At 41.4% G+C, this 19,981-nt stretch overlaps 1 protein-coding gene and 1 pseudogene across 5 annotated transcripts in view; one reads left to right on the forward strand and one right to left on the reverse strand.

The window, feature by feature from the left end:
• The window catches only part of Cecr2 (CECR2 histone acetyl-lysine reader), a 144,657-nt gene that overhangs the window by 48,455 nt on the left and 76,221 nt on the right, over window positions 1-19,981 (reverse strand). For all 5 annotated transcript variants that reach the window (XM_021249578.2, XM_013068852.3, XM_021249582.2 and 2 more), the window contains exon 2: window positions 1,002-1,096. In XM_021249578.2, the coding sequence (XP_021105237.1) occupies window positions 1,002-1,096 (95 nt within the window). The remainder of the gene's footprint in view (window positions 1-1,001; window positions 1,097-19,981) is intronic.
• On the forward strand, window positions 19,054-19,962 carry LOC110347056 (zinc finger CCHC-type and RNA-binding motif-containing protein 1 pseudogene; annotated as a pseudogene).

Genomic DNA, 19,981 nt, shown 5'->3' on the forward strand with positions numbered 1-19,981 from the left:
TGAATCCAGGGTTTTGTACATGTCAGGCAAGAACTCTACTACTAAGCTACATACCCTGCCCTTTTAAAATTTTGAGATGGAGATTTTTTCAATTGCCCTGGCTGGCCTTGAACTTAACAATCCTTTACTTCAGCCTCTTAAAGCAGCTGAGGGTTACAGGCATGTGCCACTGCACCTGGCAAGACGCCTTCTTTAACAGTCTGAAACATAAGCCATAATAACTCCAATCCTTACATGGCATCAGAGGGCCCAGAGAATGAGAACTCCATTGTGTCTGGCCTTTTTATGAGTTTGCCCTGTGTAGTTTTGTTCTGCATAGAAAACTAGCAAGGAAAATGGGTATTAGTGGGGTGTGGTGGCATGGCTGTAGTCCAAGCTACCCAAGAGGCTGAGGCAGGAAGATCACTTGAGCTCAAGAGTTCCACACAGGGAGATCCTATCTCAAAATCAAACAAAAATAAGGGAACAGATGTTATCAGGAAGCTCTTTCATTTGCCTGCACAGATAACATTTGCTCCAAATCTCTACATATCTAAAGGCACTAGAGAGCTGTTTACTTGGCAGTTATGGTGTAAGGGAGCCCAGAGGCTCAAGTTAATTATGCTATTACTACCAGTGAACAACAGAAGACCTGCATGTATCAGTGATACAGTAAAACAATGTCATAAAAGCTAGTTTTAATTTTTTAAGCAGTATTTTTAACAATGTTACTAAAGCAAGAATACTGTACCAATGCACAAAAGGAAGAAATTCTACACAGGGATATGGTAGCAGGCATAACTAACAGTAAATGATACAGATTTGTGGAAGTAAAATAAAGTCAAAGATTATTAAACAGAATGAGCACAGGGCTCAAAACTCCATTTTTATATATTTGGTCTACACTGTTCTATACTGGCTAATGATGGGTTCTGGATCCTTACAAAAGACAGGAAACATCACTATGACTGGTTAATTGGTTCCCTGGGCAAGAAATACTTAGAAAGACCAGGATTACTCACGTGATATCTCTTCGTTGATAGCAGCCCTGAAGCAGGCAGGCAATCAGGTCACTGATAAACTCCACATCGTCTCTGTGGAGAGCTGCCTCTAACTCCTGAAAGAGGGGAGGCAAGAGAGAGATCGAGAGATCAGACACAGGTATTTCTTAAAATTCATCTGTCCCTCCCGACCACTACCAAGACACAGGCCCCATGTAACATAATGATCCATGATCAGCTCTGTCTTCCTCCCACATTGGTGCTAGAAGAGGAACAAAAGTTTAGGTTTTTAGTTTTCCTTGGGGTTCATTTTTCTCCTTGTTCCTTACCAGGCCAGATTCTTTTATCTGTATTTATCTGCATAGGCAATATGCACATTACTTTATTTATAAATTAATGCCAAATGCATAATCAAAGAGGTTAACTGATATAAATATGCTGTACTGCATTCTATTTTAGTGGCAAAAGAGAATATAAGGGCATCATGTAACTGACTATAAAGTACTTTTCATTCACTCAATAGTTTCAATAGATTAAACCACTTGCAATATATTTAAAGAACTAAATAGCATTGGTAAAAGCAATATGGTAATTTCTATTTTGAGGACCTTACACCTACACAACTGATGAGAGGAAATTACTAGAACCAAAATTAATCTTATATCATCTGGAGAGAAATGAGGTAATGTCTGTTAATGGTCTAATCCTAGGTGAGATGCCTATGCTTTCCTTAGGGTTCAGGTAGATACTGCTGAAGACTTAGCTTGCCTCAGCACAGTATTCTCAGTAAGATTAGCTGAGGTGGGCCACTGGAACGAAAGTGGCAGAGGCAAATTTTGGTGGATCCTCTTTCTCTTCTCAATTTCCATATATAAACATTTTTTTTGTTTTGTTTTTGGTAACAGGGATCGAACTTGCATCCTTGTGCTTTTGAGGCAGGCGGCGGAATCACTGAGCTACATCCCCAACCCCCATAAACATTATTTCTGATGTGATGTATGTAAGTCATCAACTCTTAACCTAAAGTTTGACTGCATCCTTCTACCCAAGATGTTGTCCCTCTTTGCATGTAAATCACATACCTATAGTCTGCTTACAGTTGCTCAGTTCATTACCACATCTATTAATCCACAGAAAAATAAAACTTTTGATAATCTCATCAGTAGTTTTTTTTGTTTTTTTTTTAATTTTCGGGACAGCATCTTGCTATGTAGTCCAGGCTGGTCTTGAACTCACTATGGAGCCCAGGTGGGCCTCAAACTTCCAGTGATTCTCCTGCCTCAGTTTCCCAAGTGCTGGTATTACAGGTACCACCACACTTAGTTTATTAGTGATTCTGAAAGTATGAAATGTGCAGGAGATCAACTTCTGATCTCAACACCAATAATATGGTACTGTACACTGAGGATATTCTGTTTCTAGAATAGAAATAAAGTTGTTATGTAAACTACTATAATTGTTCTATTTATTATTTGTTTAAAACTCCTAAATTTTGGCATGGTGATGCACACTTGTCATCCCAGCACTCTGGGGGCTAAGGCCCAGCCTGGGAACTAATCAAGCATCTCAAATAAAAAATAAAAAAGGTGTTGGGGGTGTAGCTTAAGGCAAAGGCCCTAAATTCAACCCTTAATATCGGAAAAATCCCAAGTTTGAAGATTTTCATTCTTAAAACTTCAAAGGACAAACAATGGCCACTTTTTGGCGTTGGGAGGTGGGGTGGGGTGAGAAGAGGCAGGTCACAGGGGCACGACCTGCACAGCTGTATTCATCTCCTTCTCCCAGCGTCTCCCTTCCCCTCTGCTTCCCAGATGCCAGACATGAGCAGGTTTCCTGCACAGCAGACTCTTCTTGTTTTGTTTTGTTTTCTGGTACTGGGGATTGAACTTGGGTCCTTGCGCTTGTGCAGCAGGCAGCGAAACCACTGAGCTAAATCCCCGGCCCTACAGCAGGCTCTTCTACCGTGCCACTTCTGCCCTGGAGCCAGCCAACAATTTCTTAAACCTCTAGAAACTGTGAGACAAAATAAACCTTTCCTTCTCAAAAAAAAAAAAAAAAAAAGTCATGCATGGTGGTAGGCACCTGTAATTCGAGCACGGCAGAGGCTGAGGAGGCTGAGACAGGACTGTGGTGAATTCAAGGACAGCCTGAACTACATAGCAAGACCCTGTCTCAAAAAAAAAAAGGTGAATTGCCAAGTGTACAATGGGTACTAATGGTTCAATTGAAGAGGAAGGTGCCCCTATACTGCCTTGAAAGTCCTGATGACACTCAAAATCCAAAGCCAAGGCTCAAACTAAAAATATTCCACTTAGCATAAACATAAACTTGGGAATTGCTAATACATACACACTAATTGTTTTTAAAAATATTACCATATCAATTCCTGTGGAATTCTTTTCTACATTTGTTATCTAGAAACATAAGGAACCCTACTAATCAGAGATAACAAGGATCTGATTTTTAGTCAGAACTCATTCATTAGCAGATATTTAAGATAATACGGTACTGTACTTCCTAAGCACTGTGCAGTTTAGGGTTAGAAAAGATGGTACAGAAAATAAAAACAAAGTCATTAGTACCACTAAGAACAGAAAAGGTGCTATTGGTACTCTTATGAGTTGAGAAAGAAAAAACTGCTTTGGGCTGTAGAAAGCCTGAATGATTTCATGAAGGTGGTGGCACTTGAGGTAGCAGAACAGTCGGTGAATGCAGAGCCATTTATAGGGAGCAACAGGCACATAGACACCAAGAGGACAAATACTAGGTTTGGTTCAACTATTCTGCAGGTGATGTGATGAGAGTGATGCATGCTAAGACAGATTAGATAATAATAAAGGTCACATTTGAAGACAGAGGTAGGAACTGGGCAGGCATTATTGAGGAGGGGACTGTGAGAATGTGTGACAGGATGCACCCATTTAGAGAATGCCTCTTCTGTGGTAAATAGTAAGAATATATGGGGGCCGGGGATTTAGCTCAGTGGTTCCGCCAACCTGCCTCGAAAGTGAAAGGTCCTTAGTTCGATTCCAGGTACCAAAAACAAACAAACAAAAACAAATCAAGTAATATGGGAGCACCAGGGAAACTCAGGAAGATGTGGAGTAAGTCCTGCCCAGGGAGGTGAAGATTTGTACAAAGCCTTGAACAGGACAGGACAGGAGAACCAGACAGTGTGAAGAGCATGGCATGAGTGGGAAGTGCCAGGGGCTCCTGCAAAGTGTAGATAGTACCATGACAGAGTCTGATGAGGACTTTGGCAGGCTCCATCTATTTCTTGAGGAACTTCTCTGAAAACCATACCCAACAGTGTGGACTTCACTCCTCTATGCAACTGAGTGTGAAGGAGGAGAGGGACGTGACTCGGGAAAGCAGTCTGAAGGGTGGTATACACAATGACCTGGAAGGTGTCACAAGTGGGCACTACATGTGAGGGCAGTGTGCAGATAACCAGGAAGGTGTCAGAGGTGGCACCACGGGTGACAGTGGTGTGCACATGACCGGAAAGGTACCAGTGGCAGGCATGCCATGTGACAGCAGTATGTGGATAACTGCAAGGCATCAGTGATAGGCACCATGTGGCAACAACAGCATCACCTGGAGGTGGTTGGAGCACCTCAGGCCCACAAAAGATTTGTGCAGACAGGGATCTGCTAACAAGACTCCCCTCTCCACATGCTTACGCACATGTAGATTGAGAAGTGTACCTAGAGGCTATGTCAGACTCTGCCGCTTAGCAGGAACTGTAGGAATAGAGAAGGGACTTGAAGACATGTTGAAGAAGGACAAATGCTGATTTAATGAACAAAAGAAACAAATACAATGAGCAAAAAAGAACACAACTTCATAATACTACTGTCCTCTAATACATTACAATATGAGAATTTGCAAATGCACTTAATTTCTGACATAAAGACTGAATTAAATCTCCTTTCCATATTTTATTTACAAAACTTGAGTTAAAAAATAGCGACATTTTTCTAATCTATGGCAGCAGAAATCAAATTAGTAGACAGTAGAATAGTAGTTACCAGAGGATGGGGTGGGGTGTGTTGGGAGAAGTTGGTCAACAGGCACAAAATTAGCTAAAGATAAATAAGGGAGTAAGTTCAGGTGCTCTATTACACCATAGGGTGACTACAGTCAACAATAATGTCTACTTTAAAATAGCTACAAGTGCTAGGTGTGGTAGTGTACGCCTGTAATCCCAGTACTCTGGAGGCTGAGGCAGGGGAATAACCACAAGCTCAAGGCCAGCCTAGACTACGCAGTGAGTTCAACATGCCAGCATGAACTACATGGCAAGACTCTCAAAAAAAACTACACAAAATGCACCCCCAAAAAAAACAAGAGGGGGGGGAGCACACACACACTAGAAGGGAGTTTGGGGGAGTAAGTACCTCAGTGGTAAGAGCATGTGTTAGCATGTAGAAGGTTCCCAGTTCAATCCCCTGCATGGATGTGGGCAGTGGAGGAAGGACAAATTTATAGTCTGCCTTAAATGAAAAACAGCCGTCAGTGCAACCAGTCCTGAAACAACTGAATTTTAACTGTTTCACCACAGAGAAATGATAAATGTTCGAGGTGATGGATATGGTAATCACACTGAGTGATCATTACATAATGTCTATACATGCATCAAAACATCAAGCTGAGGGCCGGGGATTTACCTCAGTGGTTTCGTCGCCTGCTGAGCAAGCGCAAGGACCCGAGTTCAATCCCTGGTACCAAAAAAAAAAAAAAACAAACCACGAGATGCATGAGGCTACCACTGGCATAGGAGCACACTGTTTGGGCCGGGGATTTAGCTCAGTGGTTCCGCCGCCTGCCTCGCAAATGCAAGGACCCAAGTTCGATCCCTGGTACCAAAAAAACCCCATCAGGCTGTGCCTCATGAATTTGTACAATTATTATGTGTCAAATAAAAATAAAATTTTATGGTTAGACATGTGGTTCAGTGGTACAGTTCCTGTTTAGTATATTCTAAGCCCTGGGTTCCTAACCCAGCACTGCAGGAAAAAATAATTTTTTAATCTTTTTCTTTTGGTACTGGGGATCGAACTCGGGACCTTGTACTTGTGAGGGAGGCGGCAGAACCACTGAGCTAAATCCTGGGCCCTTTTTTAAACATTTTGAGACAGGGTCTCACTAAGTCATTAAGTTGCCCAGACTGAGCTCAAATATGTGACCCTCCTGCCTCAGTCTCTCAGAGTGCTGGGATTATGGGCCATGTACCTACCATGTCCAATTTGTATCTTCTTCAATAAGTCTGGGGCAACTTTAAAGTCCATACTTGTATTTATAAAAGTTCTTACCAGTGACAGGGCACAAGAGACTTAAGAGGCAGAGAAATACAAAGATCAATACTAATGAAAGTATAGGTGCTATTTGGAAACTATTTTCACAGATAATGATATTACTTTTAAAAATGAACAGCTCAAAGTCCTAAGTTCGATCCCCGGTACCAAAAAAAGAAAAGAAACAGGTTGGGCTTGCTGACACACACCAGTAACCCTGGCACTCAGCAGGGGCTGGAGGTAAGGCATTAAGATTGGGAATTCAAGTCCAGCTTGGATGGTTCAGCAAGACCCTGTTTCAAAAAATAATAATAATAATTTTTTTTAAAAAAGGGGCACGGAGGGGGCCAGGGATTTAGCTCAGTGATTCCGGCACCTGCCTTGAAAGCGCAAAGTCCCAAGTTCGATCCCCTCTACCAAAAGGGGTGGAGGGGGCAGGGATATAGCTAACTGGGAAGGGCCTTGGTTTCCAACCCCAGCACTACAAAAAGACAAATGGATACAGGAAAGTATTCAGAGATCAATGATGAGACTGTCATGAACTAAGGATTATGACTAAAAATCTAGGAACCTTGAGTTTAAAATGAGAAAAAGTGCTGCGTTTTCTGTCTGCTTTAGTAATAAGACATCACTGCTGATTCTAGTGTCCTTGACCTTATTAGCAAAAACTAGGATGTAACATCCCTATTTAATTAAAAAGCAATTTATTATTATTTTTCCTTAAATTCTTTTATTGGTACATTTTAGACATACAATGCATTTTACATTTATCATTGGGTCCTTGTACCTGTACATGATGTATCTTGGTTCTTATTTTTTTCCCCATTCCCTGTGCTCCCTTCACCCTCTCCACCCTTCCCTATTTACAAAGACTTTTGTTTCCATTTTGTCCTTTTCTCATAATTTTTACTTTCCCTTTTCTCTCTCCTTTTTTTTTTTGTACCAGGGATCAAACTTGGGTCCTTGCGCTTGCGCAGCAGGCGGCAAAACCACTGAGCCAAATCCCCGGCCCTCCCTTTTCTCATAATTCTTCCTTTCCCTTCTTTCCTTTCCCCTTCCCCTCCCACTTCCCCTAACTCTTTGAACCTTTTCTTCCTATTTCAAATTATCAATTATTTGTTTTAATCACTTTAATCCTTATTTACACTTTCAGTTTCTCACATTAGAGAAACTATTCGGTATTTATATGTGTGTCCTATTTATTTCACTTAAAGAGTATGGCCTCAATATGTATCCATTTAGCTATAAATGTCTCTAGTTTCTCGTTCTTTATGGCTGAGTAGTACTCCACTTTATAAAAAACATTTTCTTTATTCAGTTTCCAGTTGATGGGCACTTGGGCTGTTTCTAAGCTAAAAAGCAATTTAAATGATCTTGTTCTTCAACCCACCTGTGGTAGCGGGTTAAAGGGGATTGGAAAGAGACTGCTCAGTGAACCTAGGTTTGCTCTTTCTAGCAAAATCATGATCTAGCGAGTTAGCAAGTGGGGAAGGTTGTTACATAGAAGGGCAGACTGTCAGGGATGCTATGCTGGAGCAACCTTTCCAATGATAAGCAAATGGGCCTGAACTGGAACTCTGTATCATTTATACAGCAGCTTTTTCTTTTAATTAGAGAAAGGATCTCACAATGTTGCCTCGGTTGGCCTTGAAATTCCTGGCTCAAGAAATCCTCCCACCTTGGCCTCCCAAGTAGCTGGGACTAATAGGTGAGTGCCTCTGTGAGCAACTCTTATCTGCATCATTTGTAAGCATATTCCAATCCCCTTTCTCTGCCTCTCATTTAAAACACTCTCTCATCCCTCTGATACAGTAAATAACTCAAAGGCAGTAAAAAAATGAGTTGGATACATGAAATTGCTTTTTAAGTATAACTCTATGCTATTATGTTTAATGTATCAGAAGTTACCTGAAAATGCCACCAAGAAGTAGGCAAGCCCAATGCTTATTTGTGAGGTGACTGAGTTAGCATGAACATTCCCTCTCCAGTTCAGCAAAGTCTTTTAACATACAGAAATTAGCAAAGATGAGGACCAAAAATAAGCAGTGAACCCCTGAAAGCAAAGCTGCTTTTCCCTTTCCTGTGAACCCCAGCAGTTGGTACTAAAGGACAAGCCAGGTCTATTGTCTCAGTGTTTACCACCTGAAATATATGTACAATAAAAATGTTGCAGGAACATAGCAAGGAGGAAAAGAAACAGAGAAGCATTTTTAATCTGTTCAAAAAAAAAAAAAAACCTGCCCATTCAGATGTGCAAAATGAAGTTCTGGAGATGTGTTTCTCAATAATGTGAATATGCTTAATATTATTGAAATGGGTATTTAAAAATGGCTAATGGCAAGGCTGAGGCAAGAGGATCATCACCAAAATCAAGGCTAGCCTGGACAACTTAGTGAGACCTTGTTCTAGAATTTAAAAACAAAAAAAAATTTTTTTTTTGGTACTGGGGATCAAAGTTGGGACCTTGTGCTTGCGAGGCAGATGGTGGAACCACTGAGCTAAATCCCCAGCACTACAATAAAAATTTTTAAAGGGGGCTCTGTGGTAAAACACTGCTGGGTGAGAAGGGGTAGAGAGAGAAGGATGAGGGGGAGGGGGCAGAGGTAAAGCACTACTGAAGTATATACTTTAGAAAGATTTATGTGAAAACCATTCATTTAATGGTTTAAATTTTTGTTACCACAATTTAAAATAACAATTATTATTATTACCAATTATTTTTGTTACCAATTATTACCTACAAGGGTTATTGTGGGGCGATGCTGTTGCTGGCACATGGTAAATGCTGTAAATGTTTATATTATATGTATTTCATCTATCTTACAGTGACATGTGGAAAAAGAAGAACAAAGAGACACAGGTGTCCATTTCAAAATTCACAAGTTTCTGAACAGAAATTAAAATTTTCTTCATATATGGCCTACCATGTTCACAACCCCCACCCCCCAACTGCAAAGAACTGCTTGGAAATCCAGGTTATTCAAAGCTTTACTACTCAGGGTTTCAACTCAAAGCTTAAGTCTTAGACTAAGGCAACAAGGGACCCTCCCAAAGATCTCCACCACAACCTTTTTTTCTTCTCACTTTCTCTCCTCTTTGTATTTCCCTTTCACTGTGAGCACTGAACTGTGAGGAGAGAAATCTGAACTTTGCCAAGATGCTCAGGGACATAAGAGGAAAGGGAAAGCAAACAGCTGAAAAGGCAGTAGATTGGCTGACAAACGGCAGACCACTCCTACAGCCTTTCTGCAGCTTCAGAGTAGCTGAAGGGAGTAACAGGATTTGCCCCCCTTGAAGCTGGCGTCACAGCTCTTTAGGGAAAAGGCTGCTTGATACCCTCCCACCTCCTCTACCCTAAGGAATAAACCTTTCCAGTCCAGTTGTGCAGTGGCTGCCTGTGAGGAGCTCGGGGAAGCTGAGCAAGGGGAACTCTCATCTCTCCTAGGTACTGGGTCCCCAGGAGCAGACAGAGGGCTCTTAGCACACATTCTAGGAGTGTCCAAAACTGCTCACTTTTTAAAATCCTGCCTGCCTAATACACAAGAAATAAATTCCAGACTAAAGACAATCACATGACACAGAGTATTATTAAATTACTTTAAAATAACCACAATCACTCAACTTTTTTTCAATCACTCAACATACCTCTTCTTAAATAATACAGGTACTTTCTTTTTTATGAACTTGGCCTTATTCCCTGTAGAAATTTCCTTTGCTGTTTACAAAATGGTAGCTGACAAGGAGAAAAAAAATTTTCTTCATTTTCCAAGTAAGGATCAAGATCATACATTTGCATTACTGCCATTTGATCAAAACAGTTTCTCTGAATTCATTTAAGGAGGAAAAAAATGACTAATGAAAAAAGTCATGTTTTTCTTATTTGCTTTCGAAGAGTTAAACAAATCTTCCTAATTTGCTCAGGACCAACTACAAAGTAGTATGTGGGTCAAAGAGATCCGGTTTCTGTATGGGACCAGAACTGCACTTGCACAAAGGAGATGCAAAACAGGCTCTTGGGAAGGGCTCTCCCCAGCTGCTGTCCAGAGAGAATGCCTGGAGTGTGGGTTTAGAATACAGGAAGATAAAAAAGCACACTGGACCCTAGAAGGTACCCCTGACTTGAGCAGCTGATGCTTTCTAACTTGGTATAAACTAATTTAATCCCAAAGGCATATTCTATGGCAATTTAGGCTGTAAAGTATAAATCAACTGAACTAGATGTAATGGTGAGGAACCTGAAACCAACTATATAACACTTTTAGTTGGCCAAGCAATTTACCCTGGAAGACTCCAAAGGCTAGCAGGTCTGTCTGTACTGCTGTTTTGCTGCAACCACACTATTCCTCTCAACTGCTTTTTTTTTTTTTTTTTTGGCAATACTGGGGATCGAACTCAGGACCTTGCACTTGCAAGGCAGGCGTGGTGCCACTGAGGTAAATCCCCAGCCCTCCTCTCAATTTTTTTTGGGTACTGGGGATTGACGGGTCCTTGCGAGTGTGGGGCAGGCGGTGGGACCTCCTCTCAATTTTTAATGCAGTGGAACAGAAAAAAAACGAAAATAGCTCCTTCCCTCAGATATGACTGCTACTATACAATATTAGGTCAACTGGGAAATATCAGTTATACCAAAAAATGTGTAAATCTACAAAAATATGATTTACAAAAGCTGGCTCCAAATTTTAAAAAGAAAAAAAAAGATTCAGAAGTTACATGGGTCGTCTTCCATAAGAAAATACGATATAGGGCTGGGGATTTAGCTCAGTGGTTCCGCCGCACGCCTCGAAAGCACAAGGACCCAAGTTTGATCCCTGGAAGGAAGGAAGGAAGGAAAGAAAAGAAAAGAAAGAAAGAAAATACGATATAAACAGTTCCCAGCACTAATAACAGCTGGATAGCTTCCCACCGTGTTATGTTCTAGGAGGCTAGTACACTGGACAAGCATGGCCATGCAGAGAAGAAATCTAGAAAAGCAGGTTCCTGACAGACCACTGACAGTCTCTGCTTCCAGCCCAGCTTGTCTAGATTTCATCACTGAGGTAAAGGTTTTCCAACTGGGCTTGAGTGTTCCCTGGGTTCAGGATAGTGTGGGCAGGATACAGAAACAGATGAATAAAATGGCACAGGCTTCCTGAAAAAGTCAGTTTCACTCTGCCCTTTTTTATTTTTGTTGTTGGTGCTTTTTAATGGTGAAGATATTTCTGATTAAATATTTGCATGAATTTTAAAAGTAAAACAGGAGAGTTCATCCAAGAGCACTGGTCTGAGCTACTTCAGATTACCGCTCCAAGGCATCAGAGGTGATGAAATCACCATTTTCTGCTGCTGCTGGATTACTTGCAAACTGTTTAGGTACTAAAGAGCTCCCAAAGACCTCTGACTCTGGAAATAAGGGATAAAAAAAAACAACCTGGGGGCCAGAGATTTAGCTCAGTGGTTCCGCCACCTGCCTTGCAAGCACAAGGTCCCAAGTTCGATCCTTGGTACCAAAAAAAAAAAAAAAAAAAAAAACCCTGGAAGATTAATCTGGATGTGGTCTGCAGGGCAAATTGTTAGAAAAAGGAGGATGAGAAGAGCCCCAACTGATCTAGTCCCAGGAAGAAGAGATGAGGTTATGTGATGAAAAACTTGTTTTCCTTTCATTTCAGACAGGGTCCCAAAAGTTGCCCAGGCTAGCCTCAAACTTTCCTACCTCAGCCTCTCTGGGAGTACCAGGATTACAGGGGTACACCACCATTCCTGACAGGATTTTTTTCCCCCCACCAAGGGTCGACAGGATTTTGTAATCAAATGCAGGTGAAAGAAAAAGGACATGAAAATTTTAGGTAAGATTTAATACTATCTAGAGAAAATGATAGGCCCTTTAATGGATAAACAGAAATAACGTTGATAAAAGGCTAGAAGGGGGATGTTCAACGAAGACTGATACCAGAGATAAGATCCTTGCAGTGTTTGTATTCAAGTGGAACAAAATCTTGCAGTGTTTGTATTTGAGTGGCTTGGTCTCCTGCCATGTAAGAATGATTTAAAAACGCACAGGCAGAAATTTTATTTATGACTTTACATATCATAGGTGCCTATGACTGGATCCATTCAGTCCAGTACACCACATTATAGACATGTGACAGAGGGGTGTCACACAAGTAGAAAGGCAACCATGGCACCTGATGATGTGCTGTGTGTCAGACCCCGGTAATGTATTAATTCAATCCCAAAGGCACTATGTTAAATGCTGAGTTTGTGAATGAGAAAAAAGTACCTACTTTCAAGTAGTATAAGATCTCAAGGGGAGATAGGTAAAAAAACAACATTTTCAATTCAGTGTGATGAATACCACAACAGAGACTTCAGTCAGAACACTGCTGTGGAGATGAGCCAACGTGGAAACCACCAAGTGAGTGCAAGGAAGATGGTATCAGCAAGGCAGTCAGTAAAATGCATGTAGGGTACCTTTGAAAATAAAATGTTTAAAAACTTTTGTTAAAACTAATCAATGCCACAATTCCTGCTGTTGAAAAGTGCTTTTCCGGAGCAAGTGGTCATGAATATTCAAATAAGAAGAAACTGTCCAGGGAGAACAGTCTAAAATGTATGTATAATTGAAAAGTCTCAGAAACGTCTGAACTCCAATCAAGAAAAGATCATCTGAAAAGGCAGGATAAACTAGGAAAACTAGACTCTGATGATAGCTAATAAAAGGGTGTTATAGTTTAGATCTGGAATGTCCACCAAAGGCCCAAATGTTGAAGGTTTGATTCTCAGCCAGTGGCACTAATGGAAGGTGCTAGAACATTCAGGAGGTAGGTGGGGCCCACTGGGAGGCAGTCAGGTGACCGGGGCATGCCGCCCTTGGAGGGGATAATGGGACCACAGTGCACTTGTCTCTCCCTCTTTGCTTCCTAGCTGCCAAGAGGTGAACACAGATCCTTTGCTAGTACCCTGCTGAGATGTACTGTGACTCCACAAACCCTACCCACAGGGCCAAAAAGACATGGAATGAAACTGTGAGCCAAAAAAAACCTTTCCTCTTTTAAGGTTGATTTATTGCAGATATTTGTTACAGTAGAAAAACCTAATTAACATAAATTAGATTCTTGTTGAAAAAGGTAATATTAGAATTCAAAGATAAACTGTGTGCTAATGTGAAAGAAGTCCCCAGACCAGAGATGGAGAACCTTTTAGAGCTTTCAATGATACAAACAGCCCGCTCCAGCATGCAGGCCATAGGTTCCCACCAATGCCCCAGATTAAGGAATCTGGCAATGTTTATCCAATGTGGGAGAAGGGGGATACATATTAGCCCTGAGAGAAATTAGCCCCTCAAAGCTAATTCATTTTCTCCTGATTCTAGACTCCTTGGTTAGTAAGTGGGTCTTAGTTTTAGGAAAGTTGTGTTACTGGGGATTGAACCTAGGGAACATTAGGCTACATCCCCAGCTCTTCCTGAGACAAGATCTCACTAAATTTCCCAGGTTGGCCTCAAACTTTCATCTCTTCTGCCTTAGGCTCCCAGAGGGCTGGGATTATAGGCATGCACGACCAGCCTAATTTTAGATGAACAAAATATCATTCTGGAACACAAGGCCTACAGACAACCCTAAATTTTAAAAACTACAAAGCTGAGGGTCCAATCTGGAAATTTAAAATCAATCACAATACAGCAGGAAGTACATTAAGCAGGAATGAATGTGTTTATAGAGGAAACACCTTAGAAGTGTAAAGGGTAAGGCAAAATGAAACTGTAAAAGTTAATTTTTTTTTTCCTTTAAAAACAACTGGGCTCTTCATACTTCCTCAGGTCTAGGTTATAAACTATCACCTCCACCTCTCCTCAGCCTAGATGAATGGACAGCATATGCAGATGCTGTTTCATTTTCGCAGGCAAGAAGAAGATAGCTATATCCAGGAAAGGATATCTTCTTGTATCCTCACCACCACCTTGCTATACAAGACTCTAACACATGTACTCAAGAGAGAATATGAGCTAGCTTTAAATAAATCCTTTTTAGGGCCAGGGATTTAGCTCAGTGGTTCCACTGCCTCCCTCAAAAGCACAAGGTCCTGAGTTCAATCCCTGGTACACACACCAAAAAAATCCTTTTTTACCAAAATAAATGGCTGCCTTTAATTTGGTCAGTGAGGAACAAACCAACATGAGGGTATGAACCTAAATGGCCAGTAACAGTAAGTCCAATTGCCAAATATGTATGACTTTGTTGGACAAAGGCTAAGGAAGGAAGAGAAAAACTCTAAGGGACACAAGCCATTTTTGCATATACAGGGCTAAGTTCCAAATTCAATACACATTCACAGTATTGAGCATTCAGTGGATGTGCAAACATTTTTCCTTTTTTTTTTTTTGGTACCAGGGATCAAACTTGGGACCTTGCATTTTTGAGGTAGGGGGCGGAACCACTGAGCTAAATCCCCAGTCCCATTTTTCCTTTTGACGAAACTAGAACAGAACAAAAAGATTTCAATCAGATAAAAATTTAAATAAAGGGCCGGGGATTTAGCTCAGTGGTTCCGCCGCCTGCCTTGCAAGTGGAAGGACCCAAGTTCGATCCCCAGTACCAACAAAACAAAACAAAAATTTAAATAAAAACAGAACTTAAGGGTTCTTTTGATCACTAAATCATAGAAGATCAAGATGCATTAAAAATAGCAAAATAAATGGAAATCAAGCAGTCTGCTTTAGTATCATAGACACAGGTCATGGACAGGAATCATTTTCCTCAGCTTTCTGCCATAACACAAAAAACACCTCTGAGTTCCTTCTGCCTTATTGTTCTCTCAAATGCAGAATGTCAACTAAATAATTTATTATATTGTGTAACTTTTCTGTCCATCACAATCATGGGTACTAAAACATTTTTATATTCCTCAGTTATCTGTTTCCTTTTAGACTCTGGGAAGATTCTACCACATATATTATCGATCTTTCTTCTACAGCCCTTTCGTGTTTTAAGTACCTCTATGGCAAAAACAAAACACCAGTCCTAGTTTAAGAGGGTACAAAAGGGCCAAGGATTTAGCTCAGTGGTTTCGCCGCCTGCTGCTCAAGTGCAAAGACCCGAGTTCAATCCCTGGTACCAAAAAAAAAAAGAGGGTACAAAAAACTACTCCCCCCACCCCCCAAACAACAAGAAGCCCTTAATGCCTCTCTTCTAGGAAACTACTTCTAGGCCAGAGTCCACCAAAAAAAGATTAAGTTTCTTATTAGTTCATGGTCTCAAAAGATCAGGTGGATGGATCCTCAGCAGTCCTGGTTCTGAAATCTTATGGAATGGTGTGGAACAGAAAGCAGCACCCCCCACCCCCGCCCTGCCACTTCCTCTTCTTTTCCTGCTGCCAGCAACAAGGCTACTCTAAAAGGCACCAGGGTTGGTTTCGGTAATTGCAATTTTGGATTTTTAATAGCAAGATATAAGGATTGGAAGCCACTATTCAAAATTTTACCAAATTTTAAACCAGCTTAGAAAACAGTACCAAGCCAGGCAGGAGGCTGAGGGAGGAGGATTGCTGTGAGTTCGAGGCCAGCCTGGGCTACCAAAGTGGGTTGAGGGCAAGCCTGTACTACTAGCGAGAAGTGTCTCAAAAAAAAAAAAGAGAGAGGAGGAGAGAGGAGGAGAGGGAAGGGAAGGGGAGGGGAGGGGAGGGGAGGGGAGGAGAAAAAAGAAAATAGTACCAATGCCTTTCAGACTTTTGGCTTAGAAATTTCCCATGGTGGAAGGGGAACAAGGAAGGAGGTAGAGGGAAGAGAAAGGAAGGAATAGGGCTTAAAAAAAAAAAGAATGGAAGAAAAACAATAGAAACAAGGTTTTGTAAATAAAGGGAGAGGGGAAGAAGGACTGAGAGGAAGGGAGGGGAATGAAAAAACAGAATTAAGATATATTATGATGAATGTGGTCACTATGTATGTCAAAAGTTTACCAATAAAATTAATTTTTAAAAAAAGACATTTTCCATGGTTTCAGATAGTAGAGGACCGTTAACTGGAGGTGGGGGTAGAGGTACTAAGGATCAGATAACCCAGGTCCTGTCTGTACATACTAGGTCAGTGCTCTACCACTGAGCTACATACATCCCTCAGCCCACTGCTTTTAGGCCCTTGGTGAGGGAGAATATCAAGCAGAAAGGCACGCATATAGTAAAGGCACGAAAAGCTGTTCCCTATGGCAGCCAGGAAGCAGAGAGGGTGAAAGAGACCACATGAGCCAATCACTTCCAAAAGCCCATCAGCAACCAAGCCTTCCACTCACTCAATGGGCCTTTGGTGGGAGCACATATAAGTTATATATGTTAATACCACTAAACAGGACTGAGGCAAGATTCCTAACTCATTCTTTCCATATTACCATAGGAAATCACATCTTATAAAAGATGACTCTGTAAGAGTGCATGGGGGAGGGTTGGGGGAATAATATTTTTTTATTTTGTTTCCTTATCATTTACCTATTTCCAAGCAGATAATAATTACCACCTACACTATTTTTTACCCCGTGTCCAATATCCCATTAAAAACAGTTGATAATACTCAAACACCTGTCTAGTTCACTGGGCTCTAATCCACCAGACATCTCTAGCTTCCAGACAGCCTCTACTTCTGTTTTCCCCCTCCAAACTCCCTTATCTACTACATAAAAACTGTACTCTGCTTTCTGCTCAGGTTGATTAGTAAAATAAAAGTTCTTTATTTTCTAATTAGGGTCTATCAACATGCATAGTGGAAAATGTTCAGTTGTCAATGGAAAGGAGTTGAAAGAGAACAAGAAAAAACTAGTAAGGATATCTGAGTATTACTAGAAGACAACACTGGATTTAATGAAAGAGTTTTATACAAAGAATTTAGAAGGATAACAGAATAATGCAGATAGATGATAAAAATGAAATTATGTATGTGAAAAGATTTTTACAAAGAGAAAAGAGAATTACTAGGTTGTTGTAACAATACATTAAATATGTCTTTTCTTGAATATTGCTGAATTCTGATGATATTTACGTGTAAAAGATTAATACTTCCAGAAAAGCCAGGACACTGCCTCTCTCTCTCACTCACTTGTTCAAATGTACTGGCGGCTCATGCATCAACCTAAGGCTTTTTTTTTTTTTAAAAGAGTCTCGCTTTGTAGTGGAGGCTTGCCTCTGTAGCCCAGGTTGGCCTGGAACTCACTGTGATCCTCCTGCCTCAGCCTTCTAAGTGCTGGGATTCTAGGTGTGTGCCACCATGCCCCGCCAACCTAAGGCTTTGGTTTTTTTGGTACTAGGGATCAAACGCGGGTCCTTGTGCTTGCGAGGCAGGCGGCAGAACCACTGAGCTAAATCCCTGGCCCCCAACCTAAGGCTTTTATTCCTCAAAAATGTAATAAGCACCTGGGTATGATGTGGTACATACTGTAATCCCAGCACTCTGGGAGGCTTAGGCAGAAGAAGCCCAAATTCAAGCCAAGCCTGGGACAATATATCAAGACCTTGTCTCCAAATTTTAGAAAAGGGGGTGGGGGTGTGCACTAGGGAATGTAGCTCAGTACAAAGGTCTTGGTTTCATGCAGCATTTAAATTAGATGGTAATTATTCCCTCTATCTCAAACACTTTATCCATCGGGCTTCCGCACTAATCACCTCATCAGCATTCTTTTTCAGTCTCGCTGTAGCTTTCCCCCAAGCCATCAACACTAATTGCTGGAAACCAGCACTCCTAGGGCTCCATCTGAGCTTCTTCTCTTCCCTGTCCTTCCTTCCCTTTCTGTATATACTTACTTGCCTGGCACAGCTCATTCAGACTCAGAACTTCAAACTCCATCCATTTTGCTAATGACTCTTATACCTCTCCAAAGTTTGCTTATCCAATCCCATGCCTGCACCTGAGATCACCACTCAATGTAAAACAGGCTCCTCAAAGGCAGCTTTCTTAGAACTTTTAATGTCTCCTGAGCCCCCTTTAGTCCCCCCACCTCAACACACAGTATCTTCTAGTTGCTCTGGCAGAAAACTTGAGACATCCTTGATTTTTTTTCTCTTTTCATATCAGCTAACAACTCCTATTGGCTCTCTTCAAAACAGATTTGGAGGGCTGGGGATTTAGCTCAGTGGTTTCGCCACCTGCTGTGCAAGCACAACTCAGTGGGAAGACTGTAGGTTCAATCCCCGCACTAGGGTGAAAACAACAACAAAACAAAGTAACTCAAAACAAACAAAACGTCATCCCTTTAGACAAATCCAAAATTGCCAGGCATGGAGGCCACGCCTATGATCCCAACATTCCAGGCTGAGGCAGAAGGACTGCCGTAAGAGTTCAAGGCCAGCCTGGGCTACATAGCAAGACTTTCTCTCAAACAAACAAACAACAAAAACAAAAATCACCACCACCACCACCAACAACAACAAAACCCAAGCTGGCAAGCCGGGGCTGTTGCTATGTGCAGAGTGGAACCATGCCTTAAGTTTGTGAGCCCAGCCATGGCGCTGCAGCTTGCCTGGGAGGGGGCATCACCTTGTGTGGGAGCACCAAAATCGTGGCCAAGTTATTCTCATTTGGCATCAACAACATTTTATATCAGAGTGGTACATAGCCATCTGAAACCTTTACTTCAGTGCAGAAATATGGATTCAGCTTGCTTGTAACTACTCATCCTGAGCTCATAAAAGACCCCAGTAATGCGCAGGGCCCCTCCGATGCTGCGACCCCAGGGCTCTGCGCCAACCCCGCCCGGGTGCAGGATGCCCAGGCCACTGCAAGGGGGTGGGAAAAGTCGGGGTTGAAGCCCCGCTGTGCTGGGTCCACCGTCTCTGAAGAAATGAGTGGTGGCTTGGCTCCAAGTAAGAGCACAGTGTATGTGTCCAACTTGCCCTTCTCCGTAACAAACAACGACTTATACCGGATATTTTCCAAGTGTAGCAAAGTTGTAAAGGTTACTATAGTGAAAGACAAAGATACGAGGAGGAGTAAAGGGGTTGCATTTATATTATTTTTGGATAAAAACTCTGCACAAAACTGCACCAGAGCCATAAACAACAAACAGTTGTTTGGTAGAGCGATCAAGGCAAGCATTGCTATTGACAATGGGAGAGCAGCTGAATTCATCCGAAGGCGAAGCTACTTTGATAAATCGAAGTGTTATGAATGTGGGGAAAGTGGACACTTAAGTTATGCCTGTCCAAAAAACATGCTCGGTGAACGTGAGCCTCCAAAGAAGAAAGAAAGAAGAAAAAGAAAATTGCTGAACCGGAAGAAATCAAGCCAAGATTGAAGAACAGAACAAATGGAAACCCAGTGCAGCAGGCCCCTCAACATCAGAGGATTCACAGGGCCCAAGGATAAAGAAGAGCACATACTTCAGTGATGAGGAAGAATTTAGTGATTAGAGGTGTATAATGTAGATGTCAGGAAAATAAAAAACATAAGCAGTACAAAAGAAAAAAAAAAAGACCCCAGTAACATGGTGAAACAACTAAAAGATTGGCTGTACAAGTAAGTGTTAGGTTCAGAAACTTTTGGTAGTCATCCAAATATTCAAAATGGTGAAGTCCCTGAAAGATGGCAGTTTGACACTGAGCATGACAAGACTGCAAAAAGTGACAGAACTCCCAGAGAAAAGTCTCAGAAAGCTATCTAGAATGAAATTCGTTCTGTGATCAGACAGATCACAGCTACAGCGACATTTCTTCCATTATTAGAAATTTCTTGTTCATTTGACTTCCTGATTT

This window comes from Heterocephalus glaber, unplaced genomic scaffold, assembly GCF_053883595.1.
Source record: "Heterocephalus glaber isolate CG9 unplaced genomic scaffold, H.glaber_assembly_v1.0 deba00000281, whole genome shotgun sequence".
NCBI lineage: Eukaryota > Metazoa > Chordata > Mammalia > Rodentia > Bathyergidae > Heterocephalus > Heterocephalus glaber.